The sequence below is a fragment of the Juglans regia genome, chromosome 8, assembly GCF_001411555.2.
Source record: "Juglans regia cultivar Chandler chromosome 8, Walnut 2.0, whole genome shotgun sequence".
Taxonomy (NCBI): domain Eukaryota; kingdom Viridiplantae; phylum Streptophyta; class Magnoliopsida; order Fagales; family Juglandaceae; genus Juglans; species Juglans regia.
In genome coordinates this window covers 23,287,582-23,309,889 of record NC_049908.1, presented here as the reverse complement: position 1 = coordinate 23,309,889, position 22,308 = coordinate 23,287,582, and the positions used below count along the sequence as shown (strand labels likewise).

Genomic DNA, 22,308 nt, shown 5'->3' with positions numbered 1-22,308 from the left:
GTGATTGTAGAATTATTCGAAAAAAAATTAGTAGGAAAACTTTACAAAAGAAAGATAAGAATACTACGGCTTTGACAAATATGAGCTGGCGGACTGTGATAGATTTAAGTATGGGAGCAGTCCCTTTCCGCGCTTCCAGGTGTCATACAGCTGTAATATGCCTCTCCTAAATTACCATAAACCCCGTGGTGGAGTATTTTTATTACCTGACAAGTCTCTGTCCCTCCTCCTTTTGTCCTTGTCAGCAATGAAAACGACGACGTTTGACTTAGTAAACGGCGTCATTTTGAAAGGGCTGCCCCTATCAGTACGGACCAAGAACGGAAAACACTCCCGAGCTGACCGTATTATTCGCCCAACGGTAACTTCTGCGGCACAAAACCAACTAAACGACAAGGGAGTCAAAAGCGTTGATGGGGGGGACGAACTCGTCATTATGTTCAATGGAAGTTGCCTTGTCTGTTGTAAATTCCTGTACTACGTTTTAGGTTGTTTCTGTAGTTTTGTGAGACCTCCAAGCTTGGAGAACGGAAGATTGGAAGGAAAGCCGTGGAGAAAGTAGCAACAGCTGAAGGAGTAAGGATAAGAAGCAACTGCTCGAGAAAGTTTCCATGGGCGAGTCAAGTGACTCAGCTTCCATTCACATTGATATGTTGCCATTTGGAGGGAAGGCAAGTGACCAGAAGCAACAAAGAACTTTTTTTTTTTTTTCCTTTTATTTGTTTGCTTTATCCAATGCAGAGTACCTGTTTTTTTAATCTCTATTCTGTACTGTTTCTCTAATCTATATTTGTTTTGAGTTTATGATTCCCCTTTGTTTGTTTGTTTACTTATTGTTTGTTTTTTTTTTTTTTCTTAATATGATTTTGCAGGAGTTTGTGGTGAAGACAAGCAAAGGTTTAATCTCTGTGTTTGTATGTGGAGACCAAGAAAAGCCTGCTTTGATTACATATCCAGATGTTGCTCTCAATCGTATGCGTTATTATTATTATTATTTTTTTGCTCATTTAAATTGTTATTGCTCTTGGAGGTGTAGTTTTGGTGGGTTTTTGCATTTTTATTGAAAATATTGTCAGTGTGATTGAAGCTTTGATTTACTGAGAAACCGTGCTTAATTCATATGTCTTGAATTTATCTGTAATGGGTCTTGTTGTACACTCCAGACGTCGTGGAAAAGATTGAGTTTTCAATGATTGGGTAGTGTTTTTTACTTTCTGGGATAGTTATTATGCTCTTGTTGTTCAATTCAAATTTGCTAGAACTGAAATTGTTTCCTTAGTTTCTAATCGTTTAATGTTGTTTGGGCGTTCACAGACATATCTTGTTTCCAAGGCCTATTCTTTTGCTCGGATGCAGCTTCTTTGCTGCTTCATAACTTCTGCATTTATCACATTGATGCCCCAGGCCATGAGGTCGGTATCCTCCATGCATTTATTCGGACAAAAGAATCGCATTGCAAATTCTCTCTCGCTGATATTAACAGTCTCTGGCTTTCATTTTTTTAAATGTTGTTGCAGGTAGGAGCTGAAGTCATTTCTCCAGATGCTCCATTGCTTTGCGTCAATGACCTTGCAGACCAGGTAGCTGAAGTTCTTGATTACTTCGGGTATGTTAATCTCGTTCTGTTTTACCAGTTTTAACTTCTTTACTACTATTGGCGGCAATGGGGCTAAAAAGGGAATGGTAGGGCTTTGATTCTCATTGGCTACTGAATGACTTAGGCAATTAATGTGGATTACATTGAGATGTAGTTTGTTCCATCTCTCCTCTTCTTTACCTTACCGGGTTTTCCCCGTTTAGTTTTTTTATCCATTATGTAGGTCCATGATTGCCTTTGCTTTGGAAATGTACACTGATTGTTATCCACTTTTGAATCCTAGCGTTCATTTTTTCTTTCTTGTCCACAAATGCAAAATCTCTCTCAAGTTGTTTAGTCTATTATTGTGTTGGGATATCACAGAGTTCCAAGTTAAGATTTGTTATGCACAATATTGGCAGACATCAGTTCCATCCAGGAAAAACAAAAAGTGATATCATGAAGGATTCTGTTGAGTTTCCCAATACCTGTAGGTGGAAAAATAGAACTATGGTTGATACTTTAAAAAATATAGAGATTTTCATAATAAGTTGCCTGGAATTTTAGAAAAGGTCAGATGACTCATTTAACCAGGCCAAATAGATCTATTGTGCTCAATATTGGAAAGACACCAGCTCCATTTAAAACGTGTGATACCTTGAAGGATTTTATGAGTTTCCAATGCCGGTAAGAGGAAAAAGAGAACTAGTATAGGTTAATACTTTGGAATCTAGACATTTTCATAATAAGTTACTAGGAATTCCAGAAAAGGGACTCGTTTTACCAGGCTAAAATGTTGCAAATCTAATAACCGTAATGGATTGTACTGATTGCCCAAATTTAGAACTATATGCCAAGGGATTTTCATGATAATATAATAAACTAGGGGGAGTTTGGAAGTTGAAGGGGACAAGATGATGAGTTTTTGCAATTGTTGTGACATCTTGTCAAGTATTCAATTTTAGAACTCTATTTGAAGCCACAGAGGCATTTTTAAAAACAAACTTCTTTCTTCATTTTACCTATCAAAAAAAAAAAAAAAAGACTTCTTCTTCATTTTTCCATAGTTACTAATTTTTCACCATTTTTTTAAGATAAATACTGTGAAATCGTTTTCTTGACTAGAAGTTGTGGTGTTTTAAAAAAACTTCAGATTTACTTGGATGTTTTGTAGGGGAAGCTAACTTCAAACCCCTTAGGTTGAAACTTGATAGATTCAAGAAGAGGATACTTCTCAAAAACCATTTATCTAGTTCTTAGATGCAATTTTCCCTGTGTACATGGGCTATGCCTATTCTTATATAATATTTTACTTATAAAAAGGAAAAAAGTTCTTTTTTTGTATTTTTATCAGTTATTTTGCCTGGTTAACAAAAAGTAAGGCCTACCCCTATTGCTTGTACCCTTAGTTACCTTGGCTCCAATAATTGGTTAATTTCAAACCCAGCAGTTATGCCAGATACCAATTACTCCACTGCTGGCTTGCCATAGTTCTTGACTTTGATGTGTGCATATAGATTAGGACCTCCATGTTGCATTTTGATGATAGATTCTCAATGTATGAGATAGATGCTTGGTTTACAAAACAGTAGATTTGAGAATCTGTCATATATTTTTTATAAGTAAATGATTGTATTAATACGAATAGGCATAGCCCAAGTACACATGGGGGTATACAAGAGGTAACACTTATTTAGGAAGAAGAAATGGAAATAAGAAAATCATGAAAATTGAGGCCATTAAAATCTACGGCTTTGACCCATAGAAATAAATTTCCAGCAAAAAGTAATCTAATCTCCTCCAATGAACACTCCTTGTCTTTTAAAAGTCTAATCATTTTGTTCCTACCATAGGCACCAATGAATACAAATAGGAACCATCTTCCATACAGCTGTGATTTATAGAATACTACCCAGGTTTGTCCAACTGGCCAAAAGCTCGACCACAGTAGCAGGCATAACCCAGGCTAGCTCTAACCTTCTGAAAACATCTTCCCATAACACTCTAGCAACCTCACAATGCAGTACAAGATGATCCTCAGTCTCATCACTTTTCTTGCACATACAACACTAATCCACTATAATCACCCTGCATTTTCCTAAATTATCCATCGTCAAAATCTTATCCAGAGAAGTTGTCCAAGCAAAAAATGCTGCCTTGGGAGATGTCTTATTTCTCCAAATCCTTCTCCATGGAAAATGATTGTTCTGCGGTTGTTTAGGGACTTATAGAAAGAGCAAACCGAGAATGTATCTTTTCTAGCAGGTAACCACCACAAAGTGTCAGTTCCTTGAGTATTCGGTCTCATGGAGTACAAGAGTCTGAAAAAAATCGAAAAGCTGCCAACTTCCCAATCTTGGGCCATCCTAGTGAAGCCCACATTCCATTAGACTAAGTCACCAGACATCTGCATGAGGTCAGCCAACGATGCTTCTATATCACATGCAATCTTGAAAACTATAGGGAATGAGTCCTTAAGGGCGCTATCTCTAGAATCTAATTCTAGAACCATCTCCCATCACAATTCTAGTGTAGTGAGCAAAAGTCCCCCACCCTCTTCTGATGTGCTGCCATATTCCCACTCCATAAACCCCATGAACCTCCCTAGTGCTCCATCCCCTCCCCCCAAAACCTTCATACTTTAAGTTAATCACCAACTTCCATAAAACTTCTTGTTCCATATTATACCTTCATAACCATTTCCCAAGTAGAGCCCGATTGAATACCCTCATATTTCTAATTCTCAGCCCACCAGAAGAGATTGGAGAGCATACCTTGTCCAACTTGACCAAATGGAATTTGAATTCATCCCCCAACCCACTCCAAAGTAAGTCACGATGGAGTTTCTCAATTTGGATCGTCACACTTGCTGGAATTGGGAACAAAGATAAGAAAAAAGTTGGTAAATTGGATAGAGTGCTCTTCCAACCTGCCAATCTATGTTCAATCTCTTCAATTACTACATCCCAAATAGATTTAGCCTTGGAAGCGGCCCCCAAAGGAAGACCAAGGTTACTCATGGGAAAAGAGGAGATCTTACATCCAAGAGTGTTAAGCCAATAGCCGAATGTTGCGTACATTACCAACTGGTACCAAATTTGACTTAGATAAATTCATTTTCAAACCAGATACAGCTTCAAAGCAAAGCAGAAGTGCCCTTAACGCCCGAATCTGATTTTGTTCTGCTCACAAAATATCAAAGTATCATTTGTGAACAACAAATGAGAAATGTTAAGAGTACTTGATTGGTGTCACCAACCAAAATCTAGCCAAAAAGCCATGGTTGACCATACCAGAAATCTCGCCGTCGATATGCAGCACCTAATCCAAGAGCACCACCTCTTCGGTTCCATTATATTTGGGGGACACTAAGCTGTGTAACCCCAGTAACAGCCAAATACTTTGGTGCCGTCTTTTTCCTTTATCCTATTTTTTACTAATTTAGGTGCTTTAGATCAGCTAGTAATGAAAAATTGTTACGTGAGAGTTACTTGTAGTGCATTTGCACTTAGTGTTTCTTGTTTTTAAATTTACCACATTATTATTAATCAGGGATTAGATTTTCATGTTTATATATTTTTCTTTATATAGTCAAGGAACATGCATATTTGCTTTGCATTTGGTTCTCTTAAGGGGCTGAATATCCTCCTCAAACACATTTTAAGCTAGCTATGCGTATATATTTCTTCTGCTGTTACTTGTCACAAAGAAAAAAAAGATATCTCTTCAGCTGTTGTCAGTTGCAGTTTTTCTTAAGCACTTTTTTATGATATTTCTACTTCAGGCTGAAGGAAGTTATGTGCGTAGGTGTAACAGCTGGTGCTTACATTCTTACCCTCTTTGCAGTAAGTTGGCCAAAGTCAGCTGCCCTTTATTTGTCATTATTTTCTTATTTTTTAAGTCGCTTTTTTTGTCAATTTCGCAGATGAAATACACAGAGCGAGTACTTGGGTTGATTCTTGTGTCCCCAATTTGTAAAGCACCCTCATGGACTGAGTGGCTTTACAATAAGGTTCTGATCTCCACGAATAAGTCAATGGCACTTGTAAATGTGAAAAAATAATATGTGGCAGCAGTCACAGTGCATCACTAATTTGAATTAGTGCAATTAATGTAATGAAGGCACTGTTAGGTGTCAGTATCCAAAATGGAGCAGAGATGATTTTCAATGTCATGTATCAGTATCTAACATGGACACCAAGATGAGTGCAATAGAACAGTGTATATCAATGTAATTTTTTACGGTCCACTTGTTTGCAAGTGACCTGACATAACAAATGGGCAGGAGGGGGTCCTTGTTTGTAACTGCACCTTTTTATACCTTCAGTGGGCTGCACTCATTGTCCAAAGTCCTAACACTCCTCAGAACTAAACTCTTCTTGGTGGATCCTACCTAGGAAAGTGATTATTATTCATAGTTCAGTCCCCCATGTTGTTGCTTTCTTCATACAAAAAGTAGAACCATTTGATAACTGACTTGTTAAGAATGCCAGTTCAATCCTAACATTACACATGAAGGATTGAACTTACACCAGCGTTAAGACCTTTTTATCTTTCTTTTTTTCTTTTATCAAATGATGTTTATGGAAGGGGGAAAAACAAAATTAAACTAATTACAGACTCGTTGATTGTGAGATTTGTGTAAATTGTATGGATTTCTCTATCGCAGGTATTGCTGAATCTGTTATACTTTTATGGCATGTGTGGTGTCCTGAAGGAGTGCCTCCTCCAGCGTTACTTTAGTAAGGTACTTCAAACTACCTTACTTTTCAGACTCTCTGCTCTTGATATATGTTATAATTCTTCTATATATCTACTAGTCCAAAAATGATAACTCTCATATATTTCCGTATTACTTGTCAAAAAAAAAAAAAAAAAAAATCTCCTGTCTTATAGGAACTTAGGAGTGGCTTGCATGGTGCAGAATCTGACATAATACACACTTTCAGAAGGGTATGGAAATCTCAGTTTCGATAATTTCTTGCTAATTGCGTTGATTTAAATAATAATATCGACAGAGTGATGACTCTACATCAATTAAACCTTGTTGATTCTTCTTCTTTTTTTTTTTTTTCTTTTTTTTTCGGTTTATTTGAGATGTGCTTACAGTTACTGGATGAAAGGCAAAGTTTGAATGTCATGCGTTTCCTTGAAGCAATTAACACGTAAGATCTTGTCTGTTCCATAGACGTGCTTTATCAGATATGTTTTCCATTTTTCAAGCTTCTGGTTCCATGTAATTTGACTGGCTATAACCCATAAAGGTTCGAACCTGTTATTGCAGTTTTTCTTGTGGTGCCTAATTGAATTTGGTATCCTATGCTTATAGTTGAAACGAGAATCAACCTTGCTGGTACCTATGCATTTCACATTATAAAACTTTAGCTGAAATTGATACTTGTTTTGAAACAAGTGTGCGCATATATGCCTTAAGGCAGCTTGTCATGAGACAGTGATGGTACGGTTCAGTAGATCGGTAAGGAACAGACAAAATTTAGTAGTGCTGGCATGTTGTTGAAGCCATTCAAAATTCCGGAGAATTCTCATATTCTATTATTCTGTATGAATGCCTCTTGTGTATTGCTCATACAGTCTATCTGCAGGAGGCATGACCTTACAGATGGATTGAAGAAGTTGCAATGTAAGACACTTATATTTGTAGGAGAAAGTAGTGAATTTCACGCTGAAGCTGTGTATATGAGTGGTAAAATGGGCAGAAAAAGCTGTGCTCTTGTTGAGGTAGCATGCTTTTCTCATCGCTTTCCCCTTTCTCAATATGTTAACCCGATTTAATTCCCATTGAAAGAAAGAGAATAACATGCATCTATGGTCTAATAGCACCTCTCATGGAGAAGAAAAAAGAAAAAGAAAAAAACAATGACACCTTGGCCTCTTGAACAGTTTCTGTAGTTGATAGATATCCAATGAGATGATCAACCATCTGATTCAAGTGCAAATTCATATTGAAGTGTAAATACAAAAATATTGATGATCTTCAACTTTCTTCTTTTGTGGTCTCTGTTGTTGAATCAGCAGGCCAGAAAAAAATTAAAAAATAAAAATAAAATGTTAACAATTTAGAATCAATGATTTAAGGAACTCATGTTTATTTTTGTATATATTCCACCATCTTGCTTTTGAATGGCGTTGACTTAGAACTAGATGACTGCATGTGTATCGTATGTCATTATTCTACTTCTCACATTCTGTCAAGTGTAATGAGTTCTTGTATAATGATCCTATTTGTGTGCTTGATAGGTTCAAGCTTGTGGCTCGCTTGTGACAGAAGAACATCCATATGCTATGCTAATTCCTATTGAGTTCTTCTTGATGGGGCTCGGTTACTACAGACGACGACATTTTGCCTCCTCATCAAATAATGGCTCGAACCCAACTAGCCCTTCGAGCCATTCATGCATAGCACCAGAACTTCTCTCTTCAGAGAGTCTTGGGGTCAAGCTTAAACCCATCAAAACCCGAGTAGATATTGAAGTTTGATGTAATTTGAAGCGTGTATTCATTACTTGTGTCTCCTGTGAAGCAATTTTCTATAGGGGGCAGTGGTGTCTTAGCTTCACACACAATACAAGCACATATATGTAGCCATCACATATTTGTAATTTCTTCAGGATAGCATATTCTTTGATTGTGTTGGTTGGGTTAGGAAATTGTTGATCTTGACTGAGTGAACTTATGTTATTTTCAAACTCGGTTGTAGATAAAATAGGAGGCTATGATTCAGATGGAAGGTAGAATTAGAATTATTATTTGTGAAAAGATATTTTGTCTGTAATCATTCATTCATCTTGTACACAAGACTATGTAATTCTAGGATAAAATTATGTTTTGATACTTGAGGTATTATGTCTGAACTGGAAATGTGTCCTTATAGGGTAGTGATTTTAGCTTTTGTTACAGCTCCTTCCCGATTTGAACTTTTATATTATATGACCATTCATGTGTGCTTTTATTTAGAGCAAAATTATTCGTTTCAAAGCAGATGGACCATTGCCTACAAAAGAAAAAAAGAAGAAAAAGAAAGCAGATGGGGCCATTTGCATGATATCAGCTCGGATGCTTTATATTATCTTTCTTTTAAGGTCCCAGGACCATCTACTTTCATTTTTATTTCACTAATAGATAAGAGAAATCCTTTTCCTTTTTCTTCTGGTAATCCTCACCCCATGCTAGAAACAATAAATAGATCAGAGCGGAAGAAATACTACCTCGGGTGACAAATTCAAATTGATTTCAGTTGTTTCATGAGTTTTCTAGTCTCTTCAACTCCAAATACGGGTCTAACCGGTTTGGTTCAATCCGGTTTTGGATATTTTTTAAAACCGAACCAGTATACCCTGATTTTGAAAATTTAAGAACTAATATTGGGCTGATTCACCACCAAAAGTGAAATTTTCAGTTTTTCTGATTTCGGCATGGTACGATTTTTTCAGTTTTACGGATAAACAAAATCATATTTCAACCAAACTTTAACAAGTGATTGACCAATATCCATCATTTTATGTTATATTAATGTTGTATTAATTTTATGTTATAAAATTCAAATGTTATATTAAAAATTATAAGACGAATTTATGTTATATCATAATCAAATGTTATATTAAGATTTATAATATTAGTTTTATGTTATATCAAATTTTATATTAATTTTATCTTATAAGATTAATAGACATGAATAATAAGATTTTAAAATTTCATGTTATATTAATTATCAATTTAACAAATAATATATATAATATAATATAAAACGTCATGCAAAAAATATTTTATATATAATATAAAAAATTAAAAATAATATATATATGTATGTATGTATCGGCTTGGTCTGGTTCAAACTGGTGTTCTAAATACCAAAACCGAAACCAAACCGGTTTTTAACAAGGAGAGGAAGGCTATATCTACATTTAAACCATGCCTAGAGCTATAAAGCATAAGGAAGTGGCTCTTATTCATTTACTTGGGCATAGTGCTTGGCCTAATGCCAAGTGTTATATGCTTTGGCATTTGAAGAGAGAGGTGGCATGCACTAATATGGATGCCCCTTTACTCATATATAGTGGGCATAGCACTAGGCCTATAAAAGAAAGAAAACTAAGCTATGTGACTACTGAGCACACTTACAAAAAATAAAAATAGGAATATTATACCAAATTTCTAAATAGAGAAGACCATCAAAGCAATATCTTGAAAGTAACTTATCATGCCTCAACTCATTTTGTCACATCAAATCTAGTATCTCTAATTCCTCTTGAGTCCAAATAAATCAGAGCAATGATGTAGCCTGCAATTATGCCACAACATCAAATAAACACAATACATGTATTTTAACAAATAATCTTCTCTTTGCATTCATGTTTGTAAGTCCTAGTTCATTAGCTTTCCCAACAGTCCCTTTAAACCATATTATACATAGTTATAGGCAACACAAAAACCTCAACTTCATACATAGCCAAAGGTCACCAAAATACATAAATTAAGGTTATTGACAATGGCCTATAGGACTCAACTGTGAGAAAACATGGATCATTCACTCACCTAATTATAGGTTGAAAATGCACATGTAATATTTAGTAAATACAATACAACAATGGAGTACTCTTTCCAATAGAGAAAACATATAAACTTAAACCACAATGATCATAGTGCACAATGAAGTAATTAGAACTATATCCCTATAGACAATCATAATCATTTAGTTATTACCTCCAATGACTCGTTCAAATTGCCTTACAAATTCAGTCTAAAAATGAAAAAAAAAAAAAAAAAAAAGCTTTTTTACTCTCATGAAATACCAATGTATAACTCCCACAACGAAAGCATGATGAAAAGTTGGAAAAAGCATAATGAAAACATAAAATTGTATGAGCATCTCAATATAGAATATAGATTCTTTAATACTCTTCATCGTATTAGTTGTCTATGGGTCTTGAATAAAGCTAATTGTAAATTGTTTCTCTGCAAATAATTACACTGAACATCTAATTTGTGCTACATTCATTGAAGAGCTTATCATACACTTTTGTTGACAACTTCGATTAAATTGTATCGATTATGCTAATTCTTAGCCCAACTGTCCAAACCCAAAACTTTACGATCAATAAGACAGATGCAAGATGATAGATTGTTTGTTTGAGTTTGTTGTGGGTAACAGAGTTTTTTTTCTTTTTCAAATAAATCCACTTCATGATGTTCCTAAACTTCATAACATCATTTTTAAATGAGTCTTCACATCAGTACATTACATTCTGTAGAAAATAACTTTCAAGACACGTAAGCCAAACAATCTTGAGATAAATTTATTTCTTAACAAATGAGAATGTTAAGTATAAAGTCAACAACCAAGAATCTAGCTTAGAGATAAGGCCAAGATTCAAGCCTAGCGAAAAGGCACGTAAAAGGAAAGAATTTCATGAGACAAGTATGACTCAATCACTATGAGAAAGGAAATAGACCTCTTTAAAGGGAGGAAATCTCCTCAGATTTAAAGAAAGATTCCACTACGCACAACGATTAAAAAAGTCTCCTTTTCTCATAAGAATGGCATCTTCTTCAACTTCCAGATTTTCTAATTCCCTCCATTATACTGAGAGATATGTAAGGCCATGAAAGACTGTAAAGTTGTGACACCTCCAAATTTCGCTTGGGATTTGGTAGACTCGAAAACATCAGGACATGCAACACAAGATTACATGCCCCCGTTCATGACAAATAAAGATGCAAGACACCTAACATGTATCTAACAATATGCAATATTTACAGCGGATAATTTTTTTCTTGAGCAATACTATGCACCAAATATAACATATCTCAAATTAATATAAGCATACTTCATAAACATATAATAACTTACATCCAAAAGTTACAGTATTTGTCTAAAATATATATAACGTCACTAGTACTTGAGACGGAGCTCCTCAGGTACATAATAAGACGAACATAATAACTACTAGGCTAGCCTAAGGAGTAGCTTGCGCAACTTGGCCAGGATAGTCATAATCCTATCCAAAAATTGGAGCATCGACGTAATGAGCTCCTCGTTGTCGTGTTGCGATCTAATCGACCTCATCCAGATGATCCTTCGTGGGTCCTCCTTATCCTGACACATGGTCTACCATTCGGAATGAATGGTAATTGAGACTATCAAATGAGATTTGATTACAAATTTCAACAAGTTAACAACCAAGTTAAACTAACAGTTTTCAAATGCATACATGATGGTAAAAGACATGAATACTAACATGAACATGAATGAGTGTGACATGACTTGCCAAATAGCATTACATGTACTGACATAACTTGGAAACTAACATGATTTGAACTGACTTGAAACTGGACTAATACAAATGACATGAACTAAAACTGAACGTGAACTTAACATGAACTAAACTTGAAATCTTGAAACTGAACTTGGAACTGAACATGAGTTGAACTTTAAACGTATTTTTGTCTCGTGGGGTTACCACGATATTCTTATCTCATGGAGTTGCCAAGGTGTTCATATTTCATGGGGTTTCTATGATATTCTTGTCTCATGTGGTTACCATGATAGTATTGTCTTGTCTCATTGGATTACTATGATTTAATAATATTAACTTGAAAAATAATTTAATTGACTGTACATAGATGTAACATGATTAAACTTGAAAAATATTTCTTGATGCACTTGTATAACTCATGACATGGCATAACGTGACGTGACATGTTTCTGTGACTAATGGCATGGCATAACATAGCATGTAACAGATAAACATATACTTAGAAATAAATCATGGCATGACATAACATAGCATGTAACAAATAAACATAGCATGACATGACATAACGTATAACAGATAATTATGTACTTGAAAAGGAAACATGGCATGACGTCACATAATATGTAACAAATAAATTATATACTTGAAAGGAAAACATAGCATGACATAACTTAACATATATATATATAAACCTAACCAACATGAATGATGGTTTCTTACCACCATACATATACAATTATCTTGAAAGTAAGTTAGAGGCCAACTTATAGTGATTGTAGATTGATGTAAATTAGTGCAAAATAACGTGAACTGAAAAAAAAATATTTCTAAGAGTTAGAAACTCATCATTAAAAAACTTAGAAACATAAAGTTACTAATTCAAAGTAAAATGACCATTATACCCCCTCTACTTGTGAAAAATGATCATTTTACTCCTAATTGAAGGATTTTCCATCCTAACTCCAAAACTCAACAAAATTTACAATTTTGTCCTAAATCGAAATATCCAATTAGAAAAATTTAAAACAAAAGACAAATATGAGAACTAGGCTTAAGCCGAAACATGCTAGGGCTAAAAGTCTTGATTTTTGTTGCAATTATATTTAACTCCAAACCATATATTTAAATCAATTTATGCAATATCTAAAGATCACATCTGATGTTTTAAAATCATGCTAAGACCATAAAACATACATGTCAAAAAAATCATAACTCCTTATAACAAGAAAATGCTTAAACACCAAATCTCAAACAACTCTTTGATGCATTTGGAACTATTCCCTTTCCAATAACTTGAAGGACTCCAAAAGCCCATGAACATACTCCTAAAATGTTCATGAGTCAATTCTAAAAAATAGCATCCTTGAACAAATAAGTCAAAAATCACAAAACATCTATCAACATAATCAATTTGCATACTAACTTCAAAAATCGAGTTCCGCATGCTTTGATTTTAGACCAAACCACTAGATCCAAATTTCTCATTAAATAAATCCTACAGAAATAACATCATATATCTCATATTCAAGTTCTAAATATGATCTAAGCATTAAATCTAAGATCATGTAGCAAGAATTGCATTAAAACACAAAGCAAACCATGAGCCTCAAGTTTATGTCCTAACCCATTATCATGCATTCTTGACTTAGATCACACACTCCAAATCCAAAATAACTTCTTTCATTAAGATCAAAATCATTAATATTAAAAAATAACTTCTTAATATATAGATCAAAGTCATAAAATCAACATATGTGAATATCAAAACCATAGAATCATGCTTCCATAACAAAAGATCAACACTTACTCAAAACAAAAACTATTTTTACACCTCTAGTTTCTAACTTTCTAAAATCATGCAAAACTTTTAGTAAAATCTCTTAACATGCAACAAATCTAAGTCCAACTTGTATGTTAACATGTTAAATCTAAACCATAAAAAAATCGGATCAAGATCATGCCAAAAACTTCATCAAAAAATCAAAGATTCACATAATATCCAAATTGTCGCTCAGTATGACTTTTGCATGTTTAAACAAACTTTTTACTAATCAAATCTCTACAAACAATTACAAAAAATACACCGATGAAAACTAGGCTCAAATAGGAACAACTTATATGAAGGTAGTTTATGAGAATATACTTACAAAGGTTTTGAACAAATCAAGCACGAATAGTCAGAAAAACTACCTAAAGACTCTCTCTTGGGTTCGCTCTAGAAAAAAAAATTGTGAATACAAATTTTGAGGTGTGGGAGGCAAGAGATGACTTTCAAAAGATGTAGGGCTGACATGGGTGGATAAGCGACTTTAGAATGGGAGGTTGGTAGCCAAATATGGGGGACAAAGGGCTGCACAGCTACTGTTGGCAGCATAAGTTTTCTAGCTGAGTGGATGGCTATAATCTTGTAGCCTTTATGTCTTCCATCAAAGGACTGTTGGGGGCTAAAATGAGTGGTAGTATTAGCCCTTGTCTAGGCCTTGGGAGGGGGAAGAAACTTCCTCAAAAAGCCTCCCTTGGTGATGGCTTTCAATGGGCCTAAGATGGGTCTTACCAATGGACTCAATTTTGAGGTTTCATGAGCTTCACTTTAGGGTTTTGGTCGGGTTCAAACCCAAATCTAAATTTTCTTGGTTCAATGTGATTACCAAGATATAAAAGAATAAATAAGGGTATAATGACATGAATTTGAATTATTAATAACACGTAAAAGTGATTTAATCAAGTAATTAGACACTAAGGGGAACCGCTTAACTTATCATAACATACTATAATATACCACATTTAGATTTGTGGCTTGTACATCCACCCATGAGAGTTCTATCTCAAAAGAGTCTTAACAAGTTGTAACATATTCATGTTGGTGCAAGAATTCTTTTATAACAACCAAAGTGTGGATAACCTTCATCTAGAGGGTTTGTTGACATCTAAACTAGTTCTAACTTCTCCAAAAAAATTGGTTCCAAATTATCACGAATTTAACAACCACAGATTAAATGGGCTTACGCTAGAAAATACTTAGACTTATCCATCTGCGATCCATATATAGGCCTAATGGGCCAAACCTACTCCATATTGAATCTCGGTTCATAATTTCATATCCAATCATATCTCCTCAATAGTATATCCTCAAATAATATGTAGGGCTAATGGGCCCAATAAAATAATCTTCCTTCTTGCCTTAAACAAAACAATAGGTTCATGGAACAAACTTATAAAATCTTTATCCAAGGTTGTAAAATTTGGGTCTCAATGTTACATCTCAATATTTTTATTTAGTGCATTTATTACTATTCAAGCTATTGGTGAGCCATCCAAGCATGTTGGGTATAAATCTCACCCTGTTAATTAGTTAGACCTAGTACTCATGGTAAATTGAAACCCACCATGTAAAAAGAAAAGAGACAAAAATAACATAAAGCTGTAAAGAATGAAAGATGAGAGAGAGGGTAGAGAAGACGTAAGGAAAAAATGGGTATTAGCTAGCCAATCAAAAAAGTATAAACAACACATACAACAAAGGGAATATTGGGACAGGAAAATATTACGATCAAAAGAAGGGAGATTAGAGCAAACTTGGGGTATCTTCTTCTTTATCTTCATGCTTCTCCTCTATGAATATTGTATCGGTGACATAGAGAGTGATCAAAAAATCTTGTACAATCACCATAAATAATGAGTTTTCCCTCTATAAGACCACTAGGCGCAGACTTTAGTGCCAAACTACGTAGATTATTTTTTTTATCTTTTGATATCTATTTCTTGCGTCTATTTACTGTTCAGACCATGGATGAGCCTTCTAAACATGTTTAGTATAAAACTTTCCATATTAATAAACATAACCAATGGTCTGTTATAAATTGAAAGGCACTATGCATAAAGTGAAGAGATAAAGAAAATCTTTTAACAATAAAAGAAATGATGGGACATATAGTTGTAAAGAAAGAAAAGTGGTATAGAGGGCATATAAGAGGAAAAACATTTGCAACAAAAGGAGAAAGAGCAAGAACATGGCATAAAGTACATCAATAAATGGGATTATGATCGAAATAAAGGAGATTGTAGCAAATCATGGCCTCTTCATCTTCTTCTTCCTTCTCCTCCAATAATATTGTCAATGTTAACTTACTTGGCTTCTTTATCGACAAGAAGAATAAATTTTCTTGAATGTGTTAAATGAGTGATTTGTCTAATAGTCGAAGAAATAAGCTTATTGCCTAGGCATATGGAAATTGTGTTCTAGTCCATTGACTTGACTTGTGGAAAATATGTTCTCTAGCCCATTAACTAAACTTGTGGGATTTTCCTTTCTCTAGCCATCTTTATGCATCTATAATAGGCATTCTGAAGAGTAAAAGAGAGAGAGCTTGAGCCTTAAGAGAAGAGAATTTATTATTTTTTATTTATACCGTGCAGAAAAGAGAAGCAGTATAACCAAATAATACTTTATTTTGTATTTCGCATGTTATGAGTTTAGAGAAATCTTCAGGATATTTTCTCGTTCTTTTATATTTTATGTGTGAGTGAGATTGAGTGTATTGGGTTTTGGGTTTAAGTGATTTGTTACCAATCTTTTATATTCTATCTTTTGATTATTGAATTTCTTTGAGATTGTATCTGCTAGTGGATGTAACATTTGTTCAAGCTAAACCACTTAAATCTTGATGTCTTGTGTGTTTGCTAAATATGTATTCTTATCTTTTTTATTTTGTAGTGATCTTAAAATTTCTACTTATCACAACAAACTACTTTCAGAGCCAGTGCATAGGTTTTTTCTTTTGACGAATGGCTATTGTAAATTTTGAAGTAGAAAGGTTTAATAGTGAGAATAGTTTCAACTTATGTTGCATCAAGATGCATGCTTTGTTACAACGATAAGGCTTGGCAAAGATAAGATGGTAAGATGCCATCAACATCGTCAAAGGAAGATTTATCAACACTTGAAGAGAAAGTGCATAGTGCACTTTTGTTGTCTTTATCATATGGAGTTTTTCTAGAAGTTGCTAATGAGCAAACAATCATTGGACTTCGGAAAAAGAGAATTTTTTTGTGACGAAGTCTCTAAATAACCGTTTGTATTTGAAACAACATTATATGCTCTCTATATGAATTTAATAAAATCGTTATGGATATGAGGAATATTGATATTAAGTTTGATTATGAGAATCAGACCCTGATTTTGTTGTATTCTCTACCTCAATCTTTTGATAATTTTGTTAATTCAATTATGTATGGTAGAGTTACCGCCTCCCTAGTAGATGTTAAGTCTGCTTTAAATTCAAAAGAGTTGAGAACAAAATTAAGTGATAGAAGATAGAATGTAACATGTAGGTTCAAAATCTGGACAATAAAGTAAATTTTATTATTATTATTATTATTTTCATTATTTTTAAAGTATTTATCTGTCTATTTATCTCAATTGTTTCATAAACATTTTTAAATCAATTATTAATTACGAATGAAGAGTCTATCAAAATTTTTATTTCTTTGTGTTTTTAAACGTGTTTAATTCAAACTGCACTTTCCCCACAACTCAAACTGTTAAGACCATTTCCTCCACACTTATTCTTCTAATCTCGTGACCATACCGAGTTCTCCTTTCACCGGAAATTCTTAGAACCACTCCAGCTTAAACACGTCAAACCCCGATCTTCATCTATATATTTTTCCCTCTGTCGACTCCTCAACACACTAACACAACAAACAACACAAACTCAATTGAGAAATCAACTTTCATTTCACATAAACAAATAAAGCCCAGCCAGTCCCTGCTTCTCCACCACCTCGTTCGAAGGAGACCCCAGCCATGACTTGCGTAGATCGTCATCCAACTCTGTCGCTCCCCATCTCTTTCGTAGTAATTTCTCGTCAATTTACACGCTTTCTCCACCTAATTTCTTATCTGCAAACACCATCAAGATTAAATGTATTTTTGTTCTTTTATTCTCTGGTATTTTGCCACAAATAGAGGCCTCTCACAGTGTTCTTGCTGTCGTCTATCTTCATTGGGAATTCGTTGAACCATTCTGACTTAAACACGTCAAACCCCGATCTTCATCTACATATTTTTCCCTCTGTCGACTCCTCAACACATTGACAGAATAAACAAGACAAACTCAATTGAGAAATCAGTTTCTGTTTCACATAAACAAATAGAGTTCAGCCAATCCATGCTTCTCCACCACCCCATTCGAAGGAGACCCTAGTCGTGACTGGCGTAGATTGCCATCAACTCCGTTGATTCCCATCTCTTTAGTGGTACGTTCTCGTCAATTTATACACTTCCTCCACCTAATTCTTTATTTGTAACCACCATCAAGGCTACATGTATTTTTGTTATTTTATTCTTTGTTATTTGGCCACAAATAGAGGCCTCTCACAGTGTTCTTGCTGCCGTCGATCTTCACCAAATCCACCACCGCACGTTGTCCCTCGGTGAGTTAAATGGTCACACACACTCTCTTCCATTTTGACTGTCTCCTTCTCAAGCTAACGGCAAAGATCCCACGTATCTCTTAGAGTTTTCATCGCCGTTGATCTCCAGCCTCTAGCCACCATCGTTGCACTCCGGCATCCTCTCGGTAAGATCATGCCAATATCTCTGATTTCCTTCACATCATTTTCTTAACAATATTTATTTGCTTCCGAAGCTTTGCCGTCGCTGATCTCTATCCAGCCACCCAAATCCATTGTTGCACGGCTTTTGCTTTCTCTCACGGTAAGCCCAAGCACCTCACTAATTCACACAATACCTTTCTTCTCCAATGTTCGTCTCTTTATGTTTTTGTACATTTGTGTCGAATCTCCTTCACTTTCATTTCAGCTTTGTCCAATAAAGCCCTGCACCTCTTTCCATATCACCAAATTACCCTTCACACAATATATTTTAACTTCCATAAAAAGTCTCTAGAAGCTGAAGCCTCATTAATAGTGTAATCTCATTTTTGCCGTTTTGGTTTTGTCATGTATCACCAATTCTATCTTAGTTCAGTTTTTCCATAAAGCCTTTCATGTTTTTTAGTTAATTACAAAACTATCATTTGAGCTTTTGTTGTATCAGCCTTCCCATAAGCCCTGCAAGCTTTTTTATTATTTCAAAATAATGTCATCCAACCTTTTTTACTCCACTTTTTAGCTTTTGTAAAAAGTCTCTTAAAATCTTTGGAGTGATATGTTTTTAACTTGTGTGGGCATGACAAATGTGTTTAAAATGGATCTCTTTACGTAGGCCTATTTTTACTTACAGATGTAATATATTGACTTGATTTTAATTTGGTCCTTGTTGCACGTAGTTGATAGTTATATTTTGTATATAGTTTAAATTATATTATTAAGTATTCATTTATGATTTAATTATCATAATAAATTACAAGGTTTTGAATTTTAAGTATAATCAAGTTTAATTAGTAGAATGAATTTTCATTTTTTATTTTATTAGATTTTGGTAAATTATTATGTTATATTATTAATTGGATAATAAGGGAAAATGTTGCTTATTCTTTATGATATCAATTTAATTAAATAGAATGTCATGACATTTTTACCAAATTAACAACATGATATTTCGTATAGGTAACGATTTACAAAGTGAAATATTGGAATTTGCGATACAAGATAAGTAATTTGATCACAAATTAAGATCATCACATGTTAACTTAGATAAGTTATTATTAAATTCAATTCTTGATGGCTTATTTTACGTACCCCGTATGTCACTATACAAACATATCATCCAGCATAACACACGATCATGCTATTCCGTATGATGTTCATATTTTGTAAACACCGCATTCTTAAAACAGTGACTAATAGGACTCGAGGTTACCATATCGACTTCGCTGAACTCACTTGACTTCAGCAATCCCATGATTAGATTTAATGACAACCCTTACAGTTTTGGAGCTATTCTTGAACCAATTGATTGCCTTTCTTAATCATTGTAAGCTCCTCCTTGAGTTGCATTGCATGAGTACGGGACTTGCTTGCATACATAGTATGCAATTTGTGCCATGCTTCGTGTGATGTTTTAGCAGTGGAAATGAATGGAGTGATGGTGGTGTTTTCAGAGTGTGGGATCGAATTCTCGTGGGAGGAGGGCTTTCCTGATACCATGATGAGATTTGAATGTTAACTTCAGAAAAGTTTTATTGCTACTCAAAGATAGAAAAACTTTTTACACACACATTACAGAGGTTTGTATCGAAACATATATACAAAAAAACTGAGTCTATTCTAAGAAAGAATCCTGGAGTTATGGCAGATTATTACAAGAGTGTTGACTTGAGATTTTATGGCCGTTACAACCTTGATTAGTGGATAACAATCTGCTTGCAATATCTTTTGCTTGATTTGAGGCATTGGCTTGATTTGAGAGATCTTCCGTTATACTGCATACATCATTTTCCTTTTAATTAAATATGTAATTATCTAAGTATGAGGTTTGCTCGTATTGAGCCACGTCTTCACATTCTTTCATAAATTTTAGCATTTAAATACAAAACTATTTTAAAGTCTAAAAGTTTGGTACCATGTGTTTTTTTTAACTAAATTTTTTATTTACTTAAAAAAACCCTTACTCCTCTATTCAATCTAATGAAAAAGACCATTCATTTATCTATCTAATAAAAATAAGAGTAATGTTAAATATAGTCATGAATTATACAAGTATCGCATATTTTTCACTCTATGACTGTAAATATAATTGCTAAAAAAAAAAAAAAACTCAAGCCCCTTGCCTTTCTTAAAATTAATGCAAAAATTATTTTGCCTCTAAAAAGTCTAAAATAACTTTTTTATCCCTAAAATACAAACAAATTTCAAAAATCCCAAGACCGCCTCTCCTATCCTTAAAATGTCGTAGAAACTTATTCCCTCAAAATTAAAAATAACCTATTTTATTTTCATAATTCTTTTCAATTCATCTCATCTAATCATTACAATTTTTTTAAATTTCTACACAAATAAAATAAATAATTCAACTTTTTTAAATCTCAAAATAAAAATAATATTAAAAAATATATTGTAACAATATTTTATTTAACTTTCATCTCAACTCCTTTTTTCAAAAATAAATTATTGAAAATATTATTTAGTGTACGAAATTCAAAATAACTCGCTAACTCTTGACATATCTGAAAATCTAATAGGCCCCTCCAAAAAATAAAATAAAGTATGCATAGATATTTTTTAATATAAAACCCACAAGCTTAGCTTGAATCTTTGGTCAAATTAAGATCTTTTAAACTCGAAAATTTTTAAAAGTAAAAATATATACACTTTTCTAAAACCAACATACACATGATTTTTTCTATCATCGATATCTTTTTCCCTTAAACCCCCTTCTTGGCCTTTTCCACAACCATAATTTCCAATTTTATTGTGTTTTTTCTAAGATAAAAAATAAAAAATCGTAATTCATGTCTAGTTACAACCATGATGCAAGTGCATTATAATGTGGCCTATTATATTATGAGATTGTAATTATAGAGTGCGTAATTACCGTACAGTTTTTTAGAAAAAATAAGTAAATATGTGATACACATGAACAAATTAAATTTTTAATAATAGACTATATTCTTTTTAAAAAATAAATATGCAGCATTTGCACAATCCATAGATTATATATATAAATAAATCAACCAAAGGGGAATTTAAAAGGCAGGAAAATAAAAACATGAAACTCAACAAAATTTAACTTTTAAATAATAAAAACCAAAAATTAGAAGCTACAAAAAGCAATGAAAGAACAAAAATTAAAGATTAAGATTAAAAAATAATAAATAAAAATCCACTCCAATGTCATTCGGAAGCATTCCCCTTTCTATTGATCTTAGCAGAGTCCTCTCTCACATCTCTCTTTGCATGGGGGCAAATAAAAGTGGCCTTTATTCCACCATGCCCCGACCTCTATATTTTTATTGAAAGTTAACTATTGTTTTCTGTAATTTTTATTCCTTTTTTTTTTTATAGGAAAATGCTTAGCCCATCGAGAATAGTGCTCGAAAAGTAACCGATTTTTTACTTAATAATTAAACGAGTTTGTGATTTTTTTAAAATTATTTAAAGTAACATTATCCTTTTATATATTTTGAATGAGAAAATATATTTACAATCGTAAATTGTATAATCGTCATTGAGACTCACATAAAAAAAATTAAGTTTTTAATAGTAGACTCCACTATTTTTCAAAGCGATTACGCGGCGTTTACGCACTTTACGATTGTATGTAGAATTACTCATTTTGGATTCAATTATTTAAAGTTTTTAATTTTTTTACTTGTTTTAATTTTTAATTTTCTGTCTTTCTGTTATGTTATGTTTTTTTCTTAATTCTTAATTTCTTTTGAATTTTTAAATTTTTAATATTTATGTAATGTATCAAAACATGGATTATTATTATTATTGGGTCATGTTAGTATCTTTTCTCACAGAAAATAATCTTGATTTTCCAATGAGGCG

The 22,308-nt window shown here is 33.5% G+C and overlaps 1 protein-coding gene across 4 annotated transcripts; it reads left to right on the top strand.

Annotated features, from left to right (window-relative positions):
* Nucleotides 1–384: 384 nt before the first annotated feature.
* Nucleotides 385–8,493, top strand: LOC109017115 (protein NDL2-like). 4 transcript variants are annotated; one of them, XR_004802159.1, is made up of 11 exons: nucleotides 385–671; nucleotides 873–972; nucleotides 1,315–1,412; nucleotides 1,518–1,606; nucleotides 5,361–5,421; nucleotides 5,502–5,588; nucleotides 6,246–6,323; nucleotides 6,473–6,529; nucleotides 6,686–6,741; nucleotides 6,861–7,052; nucleotides 7,180–7,270. XR_004802159.1 is itself a non-coding variant. In XM_035692732.1 (11 exons), exons 1-11 carry the CDS (start codon nucleotides 612–614, stop codon nucleotides 8,072–8,074), a joined length of 1,062 nt encoding a protein of 353 aa, XP_035548625.1. In that variant the 5' UTR covers nucleotides 385–611; the 3' UTR covers nucleotides 8,075–8,493. The 4 variants fall into 4 exon arrangements, 3 of the variants coding, with proteins under 3 accessions (XP_035548625.1, XP_035548626.1, XP_035548627.1); XM_035692732.1 differs by lacking the exon at nucleotides 6,861–7,052 and adding an exon at nucleotides 7,835–8,493 and having other exon boundaries at nucleotides 7,180–7,315; XM_035692733.1 differs by lacking the exons at nucleotides 5,502–5,588; nucleotides 6,861–7,052 and adding an exon at nucleotides 7,835–8,493 and having other exon boundaries at nucleotides 7,180–7,315.
* The last annotated feature ends 13,815 nt before the right edge of the window (nucleotides 8,494–22,308 follow it).